The sequence below is a fragment of the Quercus robur genome, chromosome 6, assembly GCF_932294415.1.
Source record: "Quercus robur chromosome 6, dhQueRobu3.1, whole genome shotgun sequence".
Taxonomy (NCBI): Eukaryota; Viridiplantae; Streptophyta; class Magnoliopsida; order Fagales; family Fagaceae; genus Quercus; species Quercus robur.
In genome coordinates this window covers 21,123,602-21,144,655 of record NC_065539.1, presented here as the reverse complement: position 1 = coordinate 21,144,655, position 21,054 = coordinate 21,123,602, and the positions used below count along the sequence as shown (strand labels likewise).

Genomic DNA, 21,054 nt, shown 5'->3' with positions numbered 1-21,054 from the left:
CAGGTTTTTGTAGCACTTCTTAGAACTTGCCAACCCGAAAATAAAATGCTAGTCAAGCAGGCCCTTGATATACTTATGCCAGCATTACCTCGAAGGTTGCCTCTTGGGGATTCTCGTATGCCAATTTGGATACGGTACACAAAAAAAATTCTGGTTGAGGAAGGTCACTCTATTCCTAATTTGATTCACATTTTCCAGCTCATTGTCCGCCATTCAGATCTCTTCTACAGCTGCAGAGCACAATTTGTACCGCAGATGGTGAATTCACTCAGTCGCCTTGGGTTGCCATATAACACCACGGCAGAAAACAGGCGTCTTGCCATTGAACTTGCTGGATTGGTGGTTGGTTGGGAAAGGCAGAGGCAAAATGAAATGAAAGCAGTTACTGATAGTGATGTACCCAGCCAGAACAATGATGGATTTAATTCTGGTTCTGCTGGTGCTGATCCTAAGCGTTCAGTGGATGGGTCTACTTTCCCTGAGGATTCAACAAAGCGAGTAAAACTTGAGCCTGGTCTCCAATCCCTCTGTGTCATGTCACCTGGTGGTGCATCGTCAATCCCTAACATAGAAACCCCTGGATCTGCTAGCCAACCTGATGAAGAATTCAAGCCAAATGCTGCTATGGAAGAAATGATTATCAATTTTCTTATTAGGGTGAGGCTTTTGTCAGCTTGTGCTTTCATCTATGACTAAGATATATTGATGACGTGCTTATTAAAAAAAAAAAGATCTGTCTTTTACAGTTTGATTGTAGTTCTTGCTTTCGGTGAAAACGCCTTATGGATTTAAATTTTTTAACCTATTGATCTGCTGCTTGTTTGCACCTTCTGCACTAAAAAAGAATATATTTATGTAGGTAGTACTTGCTTTGCACTCTTGTATCATATGTAATTTCTGTAGTGTAATCTATTATTTAATGAAAACCATACAAGAAATTGGAGTGAACTGAGTAATCCAATTGATGATGAACCTGTAGGTTTTTTTTTGAAGAATTAGGACATCCAAGTTAAAAGATGTATGGGGGAGGATGAAAATGGGAAAAGTCATGGGACCTGGTAAATTCCCATTGAAGTTTTGGAAGTGCTTAGGTGATGTGAGTGTGAGATGGTTGACAGACCTTTTCAATAAGATTTTAAGGATTAGAAAAATACTTAGTAAATGGAAGAGATGCTCTTTAGTACATATATACAAGAACAGAAGACATTCAAAACTGTATAAATTATTGTGGAATTAAGCTTGAGTCACATCATGAAATTTCAGGAGTAGTTGGACGTAGGTTAAGACACAAAAAACTAATATTAGATAATCAATTTGGTTTTAGTGTAGGGGAGGTCTACTGTGGAAGCAATGTTCTTACTTAGAGAACCTCGTAAAGATTTCCATATAGTTTTTATTGATAGGGAGAAAGCATATAGTTTTTGTTTATATAGAGAGCATATGATAGCATACCTAGAGAGGTTATGTGGTAAGTTTAATGGATGAAATTATTAAGAAACAATGTGTTTTTAAAAGGAGTGTATTTGAAATAATAATGTGAAAATGGATATGTGGAAGAACAAAGAGAGATAGGATACAAATTCAAGAAATTCGTTTAAATAAAGGGAAGACTCCTATGAATGAGAAGACAAGGGAGTCACTTGAAATGGTTGTGATATGCAAATGAGAGAAATTAAAGGAAGAGTGATTTGATTCAAATTGAGGGAATGGAAAGAGTTAGAGAGAGACCTAAAAACTTGAAATAGTAGAAAATGACGTTTTTTTTTGGGGGTAACACAGTCTGATTTTGTATAGAATACAATGATGGATAAAATACATGTGGCCAACCACAAATATTATGCTGAGAATTCATAGCTGACTCCAAATTTTTGGGGAATCTATTATTTATTGACTTTGTTTTAGTCCCAGTTTATTAGTTTACATGCAACTCCCATGAATTTATTTTTTATTTTTTAATGTTATGCCTACAGTTGATGGGTTGAACCCATTAAACAAATACAGATTAAACATGGTACAAGTCTAACATGTATATGAGGTATCTCGCATGGCATTTATCAAAAAGAAGTATCTAACATGGAAGTTTCCTGAAAAAAATTAGTCAAAGCAGAGAATGCTTATGAAGAAGAGTTATCATCGTAGGCACATGCTGTCTTTCTTTTGGTGCCCCAGTGCTGTGTGTCTCTCGCATTGAATTTTTTTTTTTTTGAACTTAATAGAACAATATGAATTTGATAAAAGTTTGTTCCCGATTTTTTTTTTAAAGGACTAAAAAGTGGGCTAAGTTCTTAACATGATTTATTACAGTTCTTCATTGATTTGTCTGAGGTGTCGTGATATTTCAATCTTTCTGATGATTATTTATAACTTTTTACCTGTCTTTTTGAGATCAGGTTGCCTTGGTCATTGAGCCTAAGGACAAGGAAGCAAGTATAATGTACAAACAAGCCTTAGAGCTACTTTCACAAGCCTTAGAAGTGTGGCCTAATGCTAATGTCAAATTCAATTACTTAGAAAAGCTGCTGAGCAGTATTCAACCATCTCAGTCAAAGGACCCTTCCACAGCTCTCGCACAAGGCTTAGATGTAATGAACAAGGTTTTGGAGAAGCAGCCACATTTGTTCATTAGAAATAATATAAATCAGATTTCTCAAGTATGACACTGCTCCCAATAGTTCTACTGATTGGTCTAGTGACTAAATTTTCATATTTCAACATTGATACTATTTTTGTATTTGTTTTGTCAGATTCTTGAACCCTGCTTCAAGTATAAAATGTTAGATGCTGGAAAGTCCTTGTGCTCACTGTTGAAGATGGTCTTTGTTGCTTTTCCCCTAGAAGCAGCCACTACACTACAAGATGTTAAACTATTGTATCAGAAGGTTGATGAACTGATTCAGAAGCATATTCATATTGTTACAGCTCCTCAAGCATCAAATGAGGATAATACTGCTAATTCAATTAGCTTTGTTCTGCTTGTCATTAAAACCTTGACAGAGGTACAGAAGAACATCGTTGATCCTAACTTCTTGGTTCGTATACTGCAACGCCTGGCACGAGATATGGGATCATCAGCAGGCTCTCATCCGAGACCGGTATGCCCCTATTTTCTCATTTGTAAACCCTGTTTTCAATGGGGAGGTCAAATTTTTTAGGAATGTTAGTCGGATGGGTTTAGTGGGGTTGCACACCTGTCCCAATCCTAATAGGATGGCTCTATTTTTTTAAAAGGGTTTGTGAGATTGGTTTGAGTTTTTAGGAAATGGGATCCTGAACCTGAGCTGATTAGTGTGATTATACAATTTAATTGCTAAAATATTTCTAAGATTAGTAATATTACAAAAGTCCTAGGCATTCTATAAGCTTTACCCACCGTTTCTTTCTCTGTCTCATTCTTACTTATTATTACAAAAATCCATGTGACTAAAAATAGTTTGGATAAATTTTTTTCCCATTTTTGGTATTAGTACACGGTTTAGATATTATTAATGATGATAGTAATTGAATGATTGATAATTTTCCATTTATGCTAGGATTAAATATGTGGCCAAGAGCCTTGTAGCTTAATTGGCACCTTCTGGCTTCTGGTGTTTACAACAAAGACATCCAAGGTTCAAATCCCCCCACCCCCAACTATTAATCTATAAAAAAAAGAAACAATAAAATATAGTGGCCTTTAAGTGTTCATCAATACTTGAATGTGGTGAACTAGATTTTATGTTTACCCCTTCTAAGCACAATGAAATAAACACTCAGGTTGTAATGGGTTTGGGTTTCTCAAATAAAAGTGGAAGGAGTTTGGGATAAGATTCATAAAAGGTGAAGGGTCACAACATTAATTTGAGAAAAGTGGAATCTTCATTGTATTAATTTCATTCACTTGAATCACTTTTGGTAATGCAAACTATTTCAGATATCTTTTGACTATTAAAAATTGAGTAGATAAAAGAGATTCCAGTGATCTGCTGACCTTTTGTGAATTATTAGATATTTGTTATATCTGTTAATTGTGAAGATTGTAATATGTGAATGGATGAGGATACTTTTCGATCAATGGTCAATATTCTTGCTAGTCTGAGGCTAATAGCCTAATGTGCTGAGTAGGTTGATTTTGGTGTATGACCCAAGTATGATTTGATTTGGCATGGTGGTTATATTTACCAAATTTGGCACAATATTCATCCCAGTTGATGTCCTGTCGTAGTTGTCCATCTGGCTCATGGGGTCTTGGGAGAAGTTATTATTTGCAAGTTAAGGTTAAATGCCTTGTAATTCTTGTTCACTAGAGCCTTCATATTTGATTGTATCTATGTTGATTTTACTTGGCCTGATTAACTTTACACATTAGTGATTTTACTCTGCATTATTTTTTTTTTCATTTGTTGAATTACATTAAGCAAATTTGGGATTATGGCTTGTTGTTGTTGTTATTGAATTACATTAAGTAAACTGTCATCCATATCCAGGGTCAGAGAACCGATCCTGATTCTGCTGTCACTTCTTCTCGTCAAGGTGCTGATGTTGGTGTGGTCATCTCTAATCTAAACTCGGTTTTGAAGCTTATAAGTGAGAGGGTCATGCTTGTTCCAGATTGCAAGCGAACCATAACTCAAATCTTGAATACCTTGCTCTCAGAGAAAGGTACTGATTCTAGTGTGCTTCTTTGCATACTTGACGTGGTAAAAGGGTGGATTGAAGATGACTTTGGCAAACCAGGCACATCAGTCACATCGAGTTCTTTTCTTACTCCGAAGGAAATAGTTTCTTTTCTTCAGAAGCTTTCACAAGTTGATAAACAAAATTTTTCTCCAAGTGCTCTGGAAGAGTGGGATAAGAAATACCTACAGCTTGTTTATGGAACTTGTGCTGATTCGAATAAGTAAGCAATATAGTTTAAATCAGCTTGTATATTTTTTGCACCATGTTTTTTATATAATGTTTTGATTGACTTCCAGATTGCCCCTGCTTGTTCGTCAAGATGTGTTTCTGAAAGTGGAAAGGCAATTCATGCTTGGTTTACGGGCAAGAGATCCTGAAATTAGGATGAAATTCTTCTCACTTTATCATGAATCTCTTGGGAAATCATTGTTCCCAAGGCTGCAGTTTATTATCCAACTTCAGGACTGGGAAGCTTTGAGTGATGTCTTTTGGCTCAAGCAAGGCCTTGACCTTCTTCTGGCAATCTTAGTTGAGGATAAACCTATTACGCTAGCTCCAAACTCAGCTAGGGTGCCGTCACTTATGGTTTCAGGTCCTCTTCCAGATAGTTCTGGGATGCAGCATCAGGTTCCTGATGTTTCAGAAGGCCCTGGGGATGCTCCTCTAACGTTTGATGCCCTTGTTTCTAAGCATGCACAGTTTCTAAATGAGATGAGCAAACTCAAGGTAATACCAATTACAATTAGCCCGTTTAGGTCCACAGTGTATTGTGCTTAAGGATTAGATAATAGATTTCCCATTTTGGTTTGTAGAAGTGAGCTATGGTTGTTTTGTAGTCTACAAGCATGTTGTATCTTTATTATGTCTGTATGGTGCACTTGCATTGTCTGTTAACATAGCAACATTTGACTGAAAAGGTACGATATTGTTTTCTGAGCTTGTTTTTTCTATCTTGCTGTTGGTAGGCTGTCTAGATTCTTATCTACTTAATGCCTTTCACCCATCATATTAGAAGTTGACCTTTTACTTCCTTCTTTCAGGTTGCTGATCTTGTTATTCCATTGAGAGAGCTGGCTCATACCGATGCAAATGTTGCATACCATTTATGGGTGTTGGTATTTCCCATTGTCTGGGTGACCTTAAATAAGGAAGAGCAGGTAGCACTAGCTAAACCAATGATTACTCTCCTTTCAAAAGATTATCACAAGAAGCAACAAGCCAGCAGGCCAAATGTTGTGCAAGCACTCCTAGAAGGGCTTCAGTTGAGCCACCCTCAACCCAGGATGCCTAGTGAGCTCATTAAATATATTGGAAAGACTTACAATGCATGGCACATTGCATTGGCTTTGCTAGAAAGTCATGTCATGTTGTTCATGAATGACACAAAGTGCTCTGAGTCTCTGGCTGAGCTTTATCGCTTGCTTAATGAAGAAGATATGAGGTGTGGGTTATGGAAGAAAAGATCAATCACAGCAGAAACTAGGGCTGGGATTTCTCTAGTCCAGCATGGTTACTGGCAGCGTGCCCAAAGCCTCTTTTACCAAGCCATGGTTAAGGCAACTCAAGGCACATATAACAACACGGTACCAAAGGCTGAGATGTGTCTTTGGGAAGAGCAATGGCTGTCCTGTGCCAGTCAACTTAGTCAGTGGGATGCATTGGTGGACTTTGGCAAGAGTATTGAGAATTATGAAATACTACTTGACAGTCTTTGGAAGTTGCCTGATTGGGCTTATATGAAGGATCATGTAATTCCGAAGGCTCAAGTAGAAGAAACTCCAAAACTTCGATTGATTCAAGCCTTCTTTGCTCTTCACGACAGAAGCACAAATGGTGTGGGGGATGCTGAAAACATACTGGGGAAAGGTGTCGATCTTGCTTTGGAGCAATGGTGGCAGTTGCCAGAAATGTCTGTTCATGCTAGGATTCCTCTTTTACAGCAATTCCAGCAGCTAGTTGAAGTTCAAGAATCAGCTAGAATCCTTGTGGACCTTGCAAATGGTAACAAACTCTCTGGAAATGCTGTTGGTGGTGGTGTACATGGAAACCTATATGCTGATCTCAAAGACATCCTTGAGACTTGGAGGCTGAGAACTCCAAATGAATGGGATAATATGTCTGTTTGGTACGATTTGATTCAATGGAGAAATGAAATGTATAATGCAGTCATAGATGCATTCAAGGATCTTTCCGTCACAAATCCACAACTTCATCACCTTGGTTATCGTGACAAAGCATGGAATGTTAACAGGCTTGCTCACATTGCTTGTAAGCAAGGCCTTTATGATGTTTGTGTGGCAATACTTGAAAAGATGTATGGTCATGCAACCATGGAAGTGCAGGTAATAGAGACTATAACAATTTTTTTTTTTTTGGATTAGCTCAGGAGGGGTAAAAAGAACTGTGTCCTCTCTGCCCCAAACTTGGTATCTTTTTGATTAGTTTGACTATTCTTCATTAAATGGTTCCACTTTGCAGAATTTGTGGCCATTTAAGATAACTTTGAAGTAAATTTATCTGTGCAATTGACTGTAGTCCAGGAATAATGAAATTTTACTTTTTCAACCCAGGTATAATTTTTAGGTCCAATGGTTTGCTTTTATGCTTAGACATGTCTAGTGGTCATTTTGAATCTCCTTGGTGGGCATAGAAATGTGGAGTTTTCATCCTTTCTGAGCATACATCTCTATCAACTATTACCAAACTTCTTCCTTACCCTCTTCTTCTGGACTTCAAGTCTCTCTGGTGATTGGAAGCTAGGTCAGATAGTTGTTTTTTTTCATTCTTTGGGTGGATTTTATGGTAATTTGCAACCATATCCAGACATGCCCTGTGGTGATCTTGAACCTCATGGATGGGCATGGAGCATGGAGCATGGAGTTTTCCTTCCCTCTTTATCTTACATCTCTGTTTGTCAACTATTAAGCAGTTTGTTAATAGTTTTCTAACTTACATTTCCTCATGTTCTGGACTTCAAATCTCTCTAGTCTTGGGGAGGGATGGCAGAAATAGGTGTCTCACAATTTTCTGTTGCATGCTTGCAGGAGGCATTCGTTAAGATAAGAGAACAGGCAAAGGCTATGCTGGAAATGAAGGGGGAGCTTACCAATGGTCTCAATCTGATCAACAGCACTAATTTAGAATATTTTCCTGTGAAACACAGAGCAGAAATTTTTCGCCTAAAGGGGGATTTCCTGTTAAAGCTAAATGACTCTGAAAATGCCAATAGTGCATATTCTAATGCCATCAACCTTTTCAAAAACTTGCCTAAAGGATGGATAAGCTGGGGAAATTATTGTGACATGGTATACATTTTCATCTACTTGTTATGTCATTGGTGTTATTGATGACTTGTTTTAAATACTGAATTGCTATCTTATGCTTATAGGCTTATAAAGAAACGAATGAAGAGACTTGGTTAGAATACGCTGTTAGCTGCTTTCTACAAGGTATCAAATTTGGTGTATCTAACTCAAGAAGCCATCTAGCTCGTGTTCTGTATCTTCTCAGCTTTGATACTCCCAATGAGCCTGTCGGGAAGGCATTTGATAAATACTTGGACCACATACCCCACTGGGTTTGGCTTTCTTGGATTCCGCAACTCTTACTTTCCCTGCAGAGGACAGAGGCTCCTCATTGCAAACTTGTTCTACTTAAAATTGCCACTGTATTTCCACAGGTGAAAGCTTTTTATTAGTGTATTATATATAGATTCAGTTTGGTGCTTTATTCTGATAATATTCTTGAGATTCTCTTATCACTAATATGCAGGCTCTGTATTTCTGGCTGCGCACATATTTGCTTGAGCGACGTGATGTTGCAAATAAGTCTGAACTAAGCAGAATGGCAATGGCCCAGCAAAGAATGCAGCAAGGTGTTTCTGGCACTACTGCTGGTTCTCTTGGCTTAGCTGATGGAAGTACAAGAGTACAGGGTCACGGTGTATCTTCAGACAATCAAGTTCATCAAGGCGCTCAATCCAGTGGTGGAATTGGATCTCACGATGGTGGAAACTCTCATGGGCAAGAACCGGAAAGGTCAGGCACAGAGAGCAGTGTGCATGCAGGAAATGACCAATCTATGCAACAAACTACTTCAACCATCAATGAGGGTGGTCAAAATGCATTAAGGCGTAGTGGTGCTTTAGGTTTGGTAGCTTCTGCTGCTGGTGCATTTGATGCTGCAAAAGATATAATGGAGGCTCTTAGAAGCAAGCACACTAATTTGGCCAGTGAACTTGAGGTAATGATTTCCATATTAAATTTCTTGAGTTAATTCCTTTTTATTCTGTGGCTCATAATTTTTAAGACAAACTGTTCAGACATGTTACTCTCGAAAATTGAACTTTATTTAGTGGTACCCTCATTTTAGATTAGTGGATTTTTTTGGGTTTGTTCCAATAAAAGATATTGTTTAAGTTGAACCTCCACAATCATTTCTGTAGTGAACACCCCACATTCCGGTCAACCAAACAAAATTTGCTTTCATCACTCAATTGACCCCACAAAACCTCTTTGAAGTTATTTTAATCTATTAGCATCATCAATAGATGTTGTGGAGTGAAATAAAATTCATGTGTAGGCTAGATAATGTATTTTTAGTAAGAGCGATCTTCCTCCTTTTGATAAATAAGCTTCTTCCAATATGTCTTTTTTCCGCTTTTTGATAGCATTTCAAACTGTTCTTGCCTCAAAGGATGAACCCTAAGGCAATCCTAGATATACTGTAGGTAGAGTACCCCACCTTCCAACCCACTTCTGAGACTTGCTTTGTTGCCCACATCACCTGGTTCACTTTTATTTAGATTAACACTTGGTCCTGACATTTCTGCAAAATAAGAAAAAAAAAACATCAAAAACAACCAAGCATCACCAAACGAAATTGTATCATCAGCTAAAAGCAGATGGGAAGTTCCATAGCCCTTTTGCTATGTCCCCAACCTAAAACCCAGCTAAGTTATTGAACCGTGCAACTTTGTTTAACATCCTTCTGAGAATCTTTGTACTGGAAATGAGAAGAATTGAATTGTTGAAACACTGAACCAAACATTTCCTCCACTTTCCACCAAATTCAAATCTATCCAAAACTACAATTGTCTTCAGGAATGGAGTTGCACGCAATGTCACCCTCTTCTGTCTTTGCCTTTACAAATACGAACCACCTCATATCGACACCCACTATGTAAACTCCAATAATTCCTGGAAGAGGCTTTACGATTACTACAGAGGATCAGATGGAGGGCCTTATACCTTTCATGAAAATGCTTGAAAACAATGGAGTTGATTGATCTGATCAAATGGAGGGCCTTATACCCATCCTGAAAATACTTGAGAAACAATGGAGTTGATTGATCCGATCAAATGGAGGGCCCTATACCCATCACAAAAATTCTTGAAAAGCAATGGATTTTAATGATCCTTCAACTCATCTACCCAATCCACTTCAAATCATCTCCCATGTCTCTTGAGAACTTTTAATGAATCCAACCTACCACCATAAAAGTGAAACTTCGAACCTTTTGAGTGAATCTTGAGAAGCTCTTGATTCCCCATGCTTAGCTTAAGCTTTGCATGGTCTCGATCCAAGCCATTTGGAATCATTTACCTATAGTCTTATCGTAAGTACTCATGAATCGTATGATACAGTGTGCGTATTGTATAAGTTGTATCGTATCGTATCGTAAAATCATACGTACTGTACGATATATAGACAAATACTTTAAAATGAGATTTTTTTTGTTAAAATTTGTGCTTTTATTTGAATCTAACAAGTTGTTAGACTTGTTTTTAACACAAAATTATTAGGTTACTTAATTTAGCCTAATAAAGTAACATATTCATAAGTTTTTTTCCTTTCTTTCTTCTACAAAATTTGGACTATACAGTACACACTTACACTTCACTTTAATATTTACAAATTTATTTTCTATATTTTGACTAAGATATTAATTGACAATATAATTATTTTTTATTTTTGTCATTATTGTTATAAGTCCAAGAAACTAGAATGCTAAGAAGGAATTTTTTTTTTATATAACAAGTATTAAAATAAAAAGAACAAGAAGAGATAGTAAATGTTAATGACGATGAAGAAAATTTTAATGAAGAAATAAGTTTGCAAAACGATAAACGTGATGATGAATTGCATATTATAAACACATGCTAGTTTGATTTATTTAGTTAGCTTGTTAAATATTAATACATAATTGATGAATAAATTAGTCGTTAGTTGAATTTATTCAAAATTTATAATGAATATACCCTTTACATATGTATATCTATAATTTTTTATAAATTTTATTAAGTGTTTGTTTATGATACACAGTACAATTTGATATATAATACGGAAAAATTAAAAATCGATTCATGACATGATTCACGTTTTGACAACCATGAAAGTTTTGACAACAATGTATGAAAGTATGCGGGGATTTATGGTTTTGATGGGTAAATGAAAGTGCTTGATTTGGGGTGTAAAGAAGAAGTAAAGGATAGATTTTTATGGTATTTAGGACTTTAGGGGCTGTGTGAGTAGCACCCGTGAACAATAACGAAGAGAAAGAAAAGAAGAAGATAAGAAAGAAAGAAGTGAGGAGGAGGAAGAAAAGAACCCACAAAGGCCAAAGAAGAAGATAAGAAAGAAAGAAGAGAGGAGGAAGAGAAGAACCCACAAAGGCCAGCGTGCCTCTATGCTCAAAAGACTCAATAATTTTATTAGTCAACTCTAACTTGTTTGAGTATAATAAAAAACTTGTATAGACATGTTCTTAACTTCTCCTAGTAAGGCTAGGGCTTCTACTTTGAATGGTAAACCAAACCCTATTTGAATTAAATCAAAGCTCATACGTAAAGACCCATATACTAAATAAGACTTACTTATTAATGAAAGAAAACCCATGGCCCATACCCAACAATTGTAAAATTACTAAAATACTCATAACTTTTGAATAACCAATAAAATATATAAAACCTAATTAACTACCATGTACTTCTACTTATTGTTTCACTAACCAGGCTATTGTTGCGCCATCATATCCACTTTGATGGAATGTTATGATCTTTTTTATTTATTTATTTTATTTATAAGTAATTAAAATATATATAAATCAGAAAAAAAGAGTCACCCAAGTATACAGAAAGTGTACTAGGTTAAACAGTCAGTTACAAAAATTGCATAAATCTAATAAATCAACAATAGAAAATAAAGAAAGATTCCTCAACGCTGACAACCAGTCCAATAATGTTATGAAAAAGAACGACTTGAAATCAGGAATAGAACTTTCGGTATCTTCAAAACTCCTGCTATTCCTTTCCCTCTAGATGCACCACATCAGGCAATGGGGGATAACCATCCAAAAATGACCATTCCGATGATGACTAAATTGACCTTGCCAGCAAGCTAAAAGCTCAACAGATTTTGGCATCACCCAATAAACTCCAAACAAACCCAAAATCAAGGAATGCAAGTTTGAAGCAATAGGACATTGTAGCAAGAGGTGATCAACAGATTCACCATTACCTTTGCACATATAACATCAATCTGTAATCCTTACCTTTTCTTCCGTAAATTGTCAATTGTCAAAATTTTACCCAAAGTTGCAGTCCATACAAAGAATGCTACTCTCAGAGGGACCTTTAATCTCCATATGATTTTCCAAGGGAAAGGATCACTAGTAATAGCAACAACACCTAGAAATCAGTAATAACACCAACCTCACCAACCTTGTAGCCCTTTTTTTGTCTGGTTTCTAGCACATCTTATCCTCCCCAATCCCCTAATTACCGTACCATAAATGGTACTATGAAGATCTTCAAGGACTCCAATTCCTAGTCTTGTATGGCCTGCACGATGTGTAAATCCAAGTGAAGAAACCCGTTGATGAACTGCATAAAATCTGCCACACTTGCCTCCTTGTTATGGCAGATTCTAAATAACTCGGGTAGCATACAGCAAGAGAACTCTCCTCGCTTCGTCCATCTTGCCAAAATTTCACACATGTTCCATCCCCAACTTCATATTGAACGTGACATGACAAAGAAGGCCAACCATGTGTAATGGTTCTCCACAAACTAACTCGATAAGGGCCAAGAACTGGGCTAGTACACACCTCCCACACCCACCTCCCCAAACAACACCCCCCCCCCCCAATACACTACCATACTTTACTTCAATCACTCTTCCCCAGAGAGCATCCCTCTTAAGACCATAATGCCACAACCATTTCCCTAACAAAGTTTCATTAAACAGTCAATCTTATAATACCCAAACCACCTGAAGAAAGTGGAGCACAAACAGTCACCCATTTAAGTGGATGGAATTTAGTCTCTTCCCCCATAAAATAGAGGAAGTAGGTAGGCAAGCTCGATAGAGTACTCTTAATTAAAATTGACTCTACCTCCCTTGGATAAATATAGACATTTCTATCCCGCAAGTCTCTTTTCCACCTTCTCTAAAATTGGATTTGATATTGTGCTCTCTTTGAAGTTAGCATCCAAAGGAAGACCCAAGTATTTCATAGGAAGCGAACCTTGCTTGCATCCTAGCACATCCACCAATAGCATAATGTTTGGAGCGGTTATTGGAACCAACTCTGAATTACCCATATTTATTTTTAAACTTGAAATTGCCTCAAACCAGATGAGCACCATACGGAGTAGTAAATGCTGATCAAGATCAGCGTCACAGAAAATGAGAGTATCGTCAGCAAAGAGAAGATGAGACATTACCAAAGAATGTTCCTTTAAACATGAACTGTGATTTCCCGAAGGCTTAGAGCAAGCCAATAGTTTGCTTGCAGCACCACAGAGCTCCCAAGAGAGAGACTTAGAGTGCTAGATTTTAGAAAAGGGAAAGGGATTATTTTGCTTGCCACAGTTTTACTTATTCAGTAGTGTTGGTAAAAGACTTTGAGGAGAGTAGTTTGCATGAGTTATATTCTGAATTGTATACTGCTTTAACTATGGGCAACTAACTGGTATAAACTAAACTTTCCATTTTTTGTAGGTTCTGCTTACTGAAATTGGTTCAAGGTTTGTAACTCTGCCAGAGGAGAGACTTCTAGCAGTGGTTAACGCATTGCTCCACCGCTGTTACAAGTACCCAACTGCTACTACAGCAGAGGTTCCCCAATCTCTCAAGAAGGAGCTCTCTGGTGTTTGTAAGGCTTGCTTCTCGGCAGATGCTGTGGTTAAACACGTTGATTTTGTGAGAGAGTACAAACAGGATTTTGAACGAGATCTTGATCCAGAAAGCACAGCTACTTTCCCAGCCACCCTTTCTGAACTGACTGAGCGATTAAAACATTGGAAAAATGTTCTCCAGAGCAATGTTGAGGATAGGTTTCCAGCTGTCTTGAAACTGGAAGAGGAAAGCAGGGTGCTCCGTGACTTCCATGTAGTTGATGTTGAGGTTCCAGGACAGTATTTTAGTGATCAGGTAAATTAAATCAGTGCATGCATATTTTGGTTCTGTCAGCGGCATCCCTGATTTATTTGTGTGATTTAAGAATAAATGGAGTTGGATTTTTTTTTTTTTTTTGGGGGGGGGGGGGGGTGGCGGGGGATGGTTGGGGGTGGATTTTATATATTTTTCTAGTTGAAAATGATTTTCATACTTCCTAGATTTTTACAAAGACAAGTTAAAGCTTGAAGTTGGCTCATATATCATAGTGTTCTTTAATTACTTTGCTGTTCTTATGAAAACACTGCGTCGTGCAGGAAATTGCACCCGATCATACAGTAAAATTGGACAGGGTCGGAGCTGATATTCCAATTGTGCGAAGGCATGGAAGTAGTTTTCGGCGTCTGACACTAATTGGCTCTGATGGCTCTCAACGTCATTTTATTGTCCAGACATCTTTGACCCCTAATGCTAGAAGTGATGAACGCATACTGCAGCTTTTCCGGGTGATGAACCAAATGTTTGATAAACACAAGGAATCAAGACGCCGTCACATCTGTATTCACACACCAATTATAATTCCCGTTTGGTCTCAGGTTATAAGCTTCTCCTTGTATAAAAATCTGGTTTCCTTTTCCCACTCTCCCTGTCCTTTGTTAATATGACAAACTTAGACAACGTATTAATAAATAAATTAGTAGTAGCGTTACATGTGTTAGGACTCTGGGAACTGCAAATTGTTGGTCCAATAAAAAATCAGGTTCCTTTTCTTGATTCAGTTTTGGATCACTAAAGGAAAGTATGTATCCTAATAATTGATCACTGCATGAATAGGTCCGCATGGTAGAAGATGATTTGATGTACAGCACCTTCCTTGAGGTGTACGAGAACCACTGTGCAAGGAATGACCGAGAGGCAGATCTGCCCATCACCTATTTCAAGGAGCAATTGAACCAAGCTATATCTGGCCAAATCTCACCAGAGGCTATCGTAGATCTCCGTCTCCAAGCTTATGGTGAAATAACAAGAAGTTATGTAACTGACAGCATCTTCTCTCAATACATGTACAAGACTCTGCTGAGCGGAAACCATATGTGGGCTTTCAAAAAGCAATTTGCCATTCAGTTGGCCCTTTCAAGTTTCATGTCTTTCATGTTACAAATTGGGGGAAGGTCCCCGAACAAAATATTATTTGCTAAGAACACTGGGAAAATATTTCAAACAGATTTTCATCCTGCATATGATGCAAATGGAATGATTGAGTTCAATGAGCCTGTACCTTTTCGTCTGACAAGGAACATGCAAGCATTCTTCTCCAATTTTGGAGTGGAAGGCCTTATTGTGTCTGCTATGTGTGCTGCGGCACAGGCTGTGGTTTCACCTAAAGTGAGTTCTACTAAAGAAATATGTTCCTATGTGATAGTTAAATTAACTTATTAATCACCATGTTGCTTGACTGGATCACATGCTTTCCATATTGCAGCAAAGTCAGCATCTATGGCATCAATTAGCTATGTTTTTCCGTGATGAGCTGCTGTCTTGGTCTTGGAGAAGACCACTTGGCATGCCCCTAGCCCCTATTGCTGGAGGAAGTAGTATGAACCCCATTGAATTTAAACAGAAGGTTACAACCAATGTTGAGCATGTTATTGGCCGGATTAATGGAATAGCCCCACAGTATATTACTGAAGAGGTAAGCCCCACACTGTTTTTGTAGTTTATAAAAGGCAAGAGATACAGATGATAGAATGTAGAGTGAATGGGACAGACAAAAAAGGATAGGGATGTTAATATATCTTTGTTTAGATGTTCAAGATAAGAGAAGGGATGGAGAGCAAAGAAATCTGTAATTTAGTTGATATAACTTTTTTTTAAAGAAAAATTATATTTTTTGTGCCTTTCTTTCGTTTCTTTTTCCTTTTATGTTGAGGGGGAGAGTGGTGCAGAATTTAATCAGTTACATGATTGGAAATGTTCTCACTTCTCAGCATTACTTTTTCTAGCTACTTGTGCACACATGCATACACAGAGACACATGTCAGGGTGTTTTTCACTTCATTGTACCCACAAAAATGATGGACTTGGCATATGCTTTGTTTGTATCTCGTTATGTGGTGTATTTCTTCTGTTTCATAAACCTCTGATTATTGTTATGTTTCTACCTGCACTCAGGAGGAGAACACCATGGAGCCACCACAGTCAGTGCAGAGGGGTGTCACTGAGTTGGTTGAAGCAGCCTTAACCCCAAGGAACTTGTGCATGATGGATCCTACATGGCATCCCTGGTTTTGACTTTAGTACTGGAGCATGTAGAGCTGGTGTTTGGATGGTCGGCTCTGTTGGAAGGTCGATAGCAAATTTCCATTGTAAATATGATGTACATATTACTGCCCACTTTGGAAATTTCTGTATATTGACATTGGTTTTGAAGCCGGCAATCAATTTGAACTTATATTTTTGGTGTCGTGTATAAATATATGCTAAGAAAATTCAACAGCATAAATATAAAATTATGGGTAAATTACACAACTTACCTACTTGTGGTTTAATTTTCGACACTTTACCTACCTATGGTCCGTTTCATTTGTGATCCGTAACCCACCTCCCCACTTGCCATCAGACTAACACATTTTATGCCAAAAACAAAACGAAAAACAAATCAAACACCCTCTCTCCACGGAACCCTCTCACGTGAGCTCACTTTTACAAAGCAAAATGCTACCCAACTGAGATCTTAGACACCCGTTTAGCTTGGAATCCTTTGGGTAATTTCAAGCAAGGAAATTGAGGAGAAGATGCACGTCTGGCAGATCCTGCAGGGAACAAAGTGATGAAATTTTAAAGTTTTGTTAACCATTTGGGTTTTGATCCAAAAGTGTGCTATTGATTCTGTCTTGTGGTTTAATTTTCGACACCTTACCTACTTGTGGTTTAATTTTCGACACTTTACCTACCTATGGTCCTTTTCATTAGTGATCTGTAACCCACCTCCCCACTTACCATCAGACTAACACATTTTATGCCAAAAAAAAAAAAAACGAAAAACAAATCAAACACCCTCTCTCCACGGAACCCTCTCATGTGAGCTCACTTATACAAAGCAAAATGCTACCCAACTGAGATCTTAGACACCCGTTAAGCTTGGAATCCTTTGGGTAATTTCAAGCAAGGAAATTGAGGAGAAGATGCACGTCTGGCAGATCCTGCAGGGAACAAAGTGATGAAATTTTAAAGTTTTGTTAACCATTTGGGTTTTGATCCAAAAGTGTGCTATTGATTCTGTCTTTGGGGTGAGTTACTGAATCTTTGAGCTTCAAAATTTTGTTTTGTTTTGTTTTGGGTTTTTTCCCCCCCTTATTCTGATTACCCTCATGTTGTTCATTGACGCAAAACACAACTACATTACAAAATCGAAAAATACCCATGGCACAACTACTGAGTGCCTGCACATATCTCATTCTCTCACTCAAACTTTCTCCCTAGCTACATAAAGTTCATGAGTTTTTCTCTGAATTTGCAAGCTGTAGTTCATTCTTAAGCATACTCATTTGAAGGACAAGAGTGGCGCAGTTTCATTCTCACACCTACACAAGTTTGGTTATTCGTCCAAAGAAAGAAGCTACATTTGGTGATCATTAAATTTAGAACAATTAATTTCGCAATTCATCACAACTAATTCAATATAGTTTAATTCAGACTTGTTCACAGGACAATGCCCATATGAGAGACGGTAAAAACTACTAGTTGTAGAGCCCTTTGATACATAGCAAAAATAGTTGAAGAAATTTTCAATGCCAAACTTTTTTTTTTTTTTAATATGTAACCCATTCTCATAAGTTTAATGAGAAAAGTTTTGACTTAATAATTTAATTACAATGGAAAGAAGGAAACTAGTTCATTAATTTTATGTTCACATAACACAGATTCATCTGTCATCAAAAGATTACCTCCAAAGTCACCTCCATAGAAATACGAAAGTTGCCTTCAAACTTCCCCTCATTAGTTAGAACTTAGAAACCCAGTGTGCTTTTTCAAAATAGGCCATTGCAAAACTCATATTCACATTATTCATCTAGCCATTCATCAGGGTGATATCTAATCCTCAAAACTGATTCATCTAGCCATTCATCAGGCTATGTTCACATAACAACAATTTACTGAGAAGCCTGCAAAATTGAAGAGTCCATATACATTAGCTTCAAAAAACTAAAATCTCTCAAATATACTGAGGACATTTTTTAACTTCTTCACACATTTTTTTTTTTTTTTTTGAGAGAACACATTATTTAACCATCTTAGCATTCATTCAATCAATGTATTATTTGAACATTCGACCACAGCATTTGTGGTCATATGAGCTTCTGTCATTTCCCCCAACCACTAAAAGAATCCAAAACAAAAAGATGAATTTTTTTTCTTTGAGATACAAAAAGATCTAATCAAGTGTGACACAGCCCCCCTGAGATGGTGTCAAGAAAGACAACCATCCATTGTCAGAATATGACTTCAGTTATCTTCCTCCTCCAAAGGAAAACGCACATGCTTCCCTTCTGGGGTGGGCAAGCCCTTCATGCGCACGATACTTGGTGAAACACCAGCAGCAACATCCTCACTCTGTTGTGCACACTCCACTTCTTCTCCAACAAGCTCATCATCACTGTTGTACACATACCTTGTGTGCTTTCCAGCAAACTTGGGAGCTGCTCTCTTCTCATTCACAAAAATATTGCTAATACCCTCACACAGTTCATCAACCAAACCTCCATCTTCCTCCACTCCTTTGATTTCTTCTTCGTCTTCATCATAATAGTCTTCATATTCCTCTTCTTCTTCAATTACTTCTTCCTCATCTTCATCATGGGTACTACTTGCATTAACCTGGATAGACCAGAGAGAGGCATCATCATCATCTGTGGCTGACTTCTCTTTCAAATCACTTCCTCCTCCTACTCCTTGGTAAGTGACCACGGATGAGCATTCTGATGAATCAGGACTCTCAGATTTCTCAGTGAAATCCAGCAGTAAAGACCTGGTAAGCAGACTCTTTTCAGATTCAAGACTCTCTTGCTTCTTTCCATCGAATATATTTCCGATCAGCTGCCAAGATTTTCAAAACAAATAACCCATATAAGATTTTCATATTATAAATGAAATCACAATTAAAATATCATGAACCCATCGTAACTTTTTCATTAACAATCTTTTGTGAACAAAGTTTCATTTTCACAGAACAAACTGAAGTCTCAATAGATAATTAAAACTTCCAATTTCCCTGATAAGTTAACAAGATGGACCAGAACCCAAGTGAGATTTCTGACTTTTAAAAAGATCCCAATTAAAAGTCACGATTTGGATTTAAATCGTCAAGATTTGATTCCAGGAAAAGGAACATTAAAATTGACAGATCTGATATAAAATCCTAGATTTGTATAGAAAAAAAATGCCATAAAAGATATAACAAAAATCCAAGAGTAAAATTTTCAAATACATAAAATTGCAATGAATTGAAGGTATAATTAGAACACAATTGAAATCTGCAATCTTTTAACAAGTCGAACCAACCTGCGAAATCAATTGTTCTTCGACAATCGGAGAAGTCAATGTGGAAACCAAACCGCTGTTGTTGTCTGCTGACAAATTCGAGATATGGGGTGTGTTGGCAGGGGTTGGGGCAAGAAGTCCTGATGGAGAATTGACAAACGCTTGAAGAAAAGGACGGCTTTCGAGAGAGAGCTTCGAAAGCTCGGCCTCTTCTTCCACTCTCTGCAAGAGGGTCTTGACTTGACCCCTAAGCAAGGCCTCTCCGGACCCCGGCGTGTTGTTGTTCTTGGCTCTACTGCTCCTCTGTTTGGTTATGTCTGATGATGGGGTCTCCAAGCTCCCCATTGCAAGCCCAACAATCGGAGAATCATTCGTTATGTCAATCAACGCAGACCGATCTTGCTGTTGTTTAACACTTCTTTGCCTTGATTTCGAGAGACCCTTTTCAGAAGAATCGTCCATCTTCCCTATGAAACCATCAAAACAAAAAAACGATTAAAAAAAAGAAACCCATTTTCCTAAATATCAAATTTCTTGATTTTTTCTTTCTTTTTGTGTGGAGAAAAACCAATTCAAGAAATGGAATAAACCCATTTTCTTTCAGCCTATGATTGTTTGAAAGAAAAAGAAACACTCACTTGAGATGGGAATGTTGTTGTCGTTTTTCGAAACAGCCAAAGCCTGTGACCTTGTGACTCTTCTGATTGATGATGGGGTCTCCATAGGATTTGAATCAAGAATGTTGAAGGGAAAAACTGAACGGAGCGTTTTAGCAGGGACACCGTAAAGATCAGAGTTTGAGAAAGAGAGAGAAGAGAGAGAGAGAGAGAGAGAGAGAGAGAATGCAAGATTTGAATTCGTAAAGAATGACAAGATATATGCTTTTAGGGCAGACGTGTGTATGGATGCTTTTATAATGAGGTTCGGTGACGGGGTTTGAAGTTTAAACGTCAATATGACCGTTGGAGCCAGCGGAGGCAAACATCGATTCACACGATTGTAAAAAACTAGCCGTTAGGGTTTTATTTTTGAATTCTTTTTTTTTTTTTTTTTTTATATATAGGAATTTTTGAATTGTATTAAATTGCCTCCACTTACCTAAAAAATTAATAATAAAAAAATGCTCCAATTTTGGGTTTGAACTTTTAGGCAGGGCAATAAATAACTTTTTAGAGATTAGGGCCTTTTTTTTTTTTTCGAGAGAGAAAGTTAGATAAGACATTAGAGCTATTAAAAAAAGGAAATAAAAAATAAAAAATAAAAATTTCTCCAATCTATGCATGATGATTGAAATGAACATTCATTCACATTTATTTTTAATTGTATCTTATTAATATAGTCACGCAACTTATTTAAATGATGCATAAATCATTTAAACAAAATATATACAAATACTCAATGAAATTGTCACATAATGAATTAGAGAAATCACTTTGAAATTAAAAAAAAAAAAAGTTT

At 37.2% G+C, this 21,054-nt stretch overlaps 2 protein-coding genes across 3 annotated transcripts in view; one reads left to right on the top strand and one right to left on the bottom strand.

The window, feature by feature from the left end:
- Nucleotides 1-16,513, top strand: part of LOC126733218 (uncharacterized) — a 49,441-nt gene extending 32,928 nt beyond the window's left edge. For both annotated transcript variants that reach the window (XM_050436433.1, XM_050436432.1), the window contains exons 22-35: nt 4-657; nt 2,391-2,651; nt 2,745-3,092; nt 4,464-4,876; nt 4,953-5,382; nt 5,697-6,998; nt 7,701-7,961; nt 8,045-8,335; nt 8,428-8,898; nt 13,660-14,091; nt 14,373-14,651; nt 14,890-15,441; nt 15,539-15,748; nt 16,228-16,513. In XM_050436433.1, the coding sequence (XP_050292390.1) occupies nt 4-657; nt 2,391-2,651; nt 2,745-3,092; nt 4,464-4,876; nt 4,953-5,382; nt 5,697-6,998; nt 7,701-7,961; nt 8,045-8,335; nt 8,428-8,898; nt 13,660-14,091; nt 14,373-14,651; nt 14,890-15,441; nt 15,539-15,748; nt 16,228-16,347 (6,024 nt within the window). In that variant the 3' untranslated portion in view covers nt 16,348-16,513. The remainder of the gene's footprint in view (nt 1-3; nt 658-2,390; nt 2,652-2,744; nt 3,093-4,463; nt 4,877-4,952; nt 5,383-5,696; nt 6,999-7,700; nt 7,962-8,044; nt 8,336-8,427; nt 8,899-13,659; nt 14,092-14,372; nt 14,652-14,889; nt 15,442-15,538; nt 15,749-16,227) is intronic.
- A 1,843-nt stretch (nt 16,514-18,356) lies between these two features.
- LOC126733219 (uncharacterized) lies at nt 18,357-20,481 on the bottom strand. Its single transcript, XM_050436434.1, has 3 exons — nt 20,235-20,481; nt 19,618-20,063; nt 18,357-19,152 (listed from the first exon to the last, which is right to left on the bottom strand). Exons 1-3 carry the CDS (start codon nt 20,317-20,319, stop codon nt 18,562-18,564), a joined length of 1,122 nt encoding a protein of 373 aa, XP_050292391.1. The 5' UTR covers nt 20,320-20,481; the 3' UTR covers nt 18,357-18,561.
- Nucleotides 20,482-21,054: the final 573 nt, after the last annotated feature.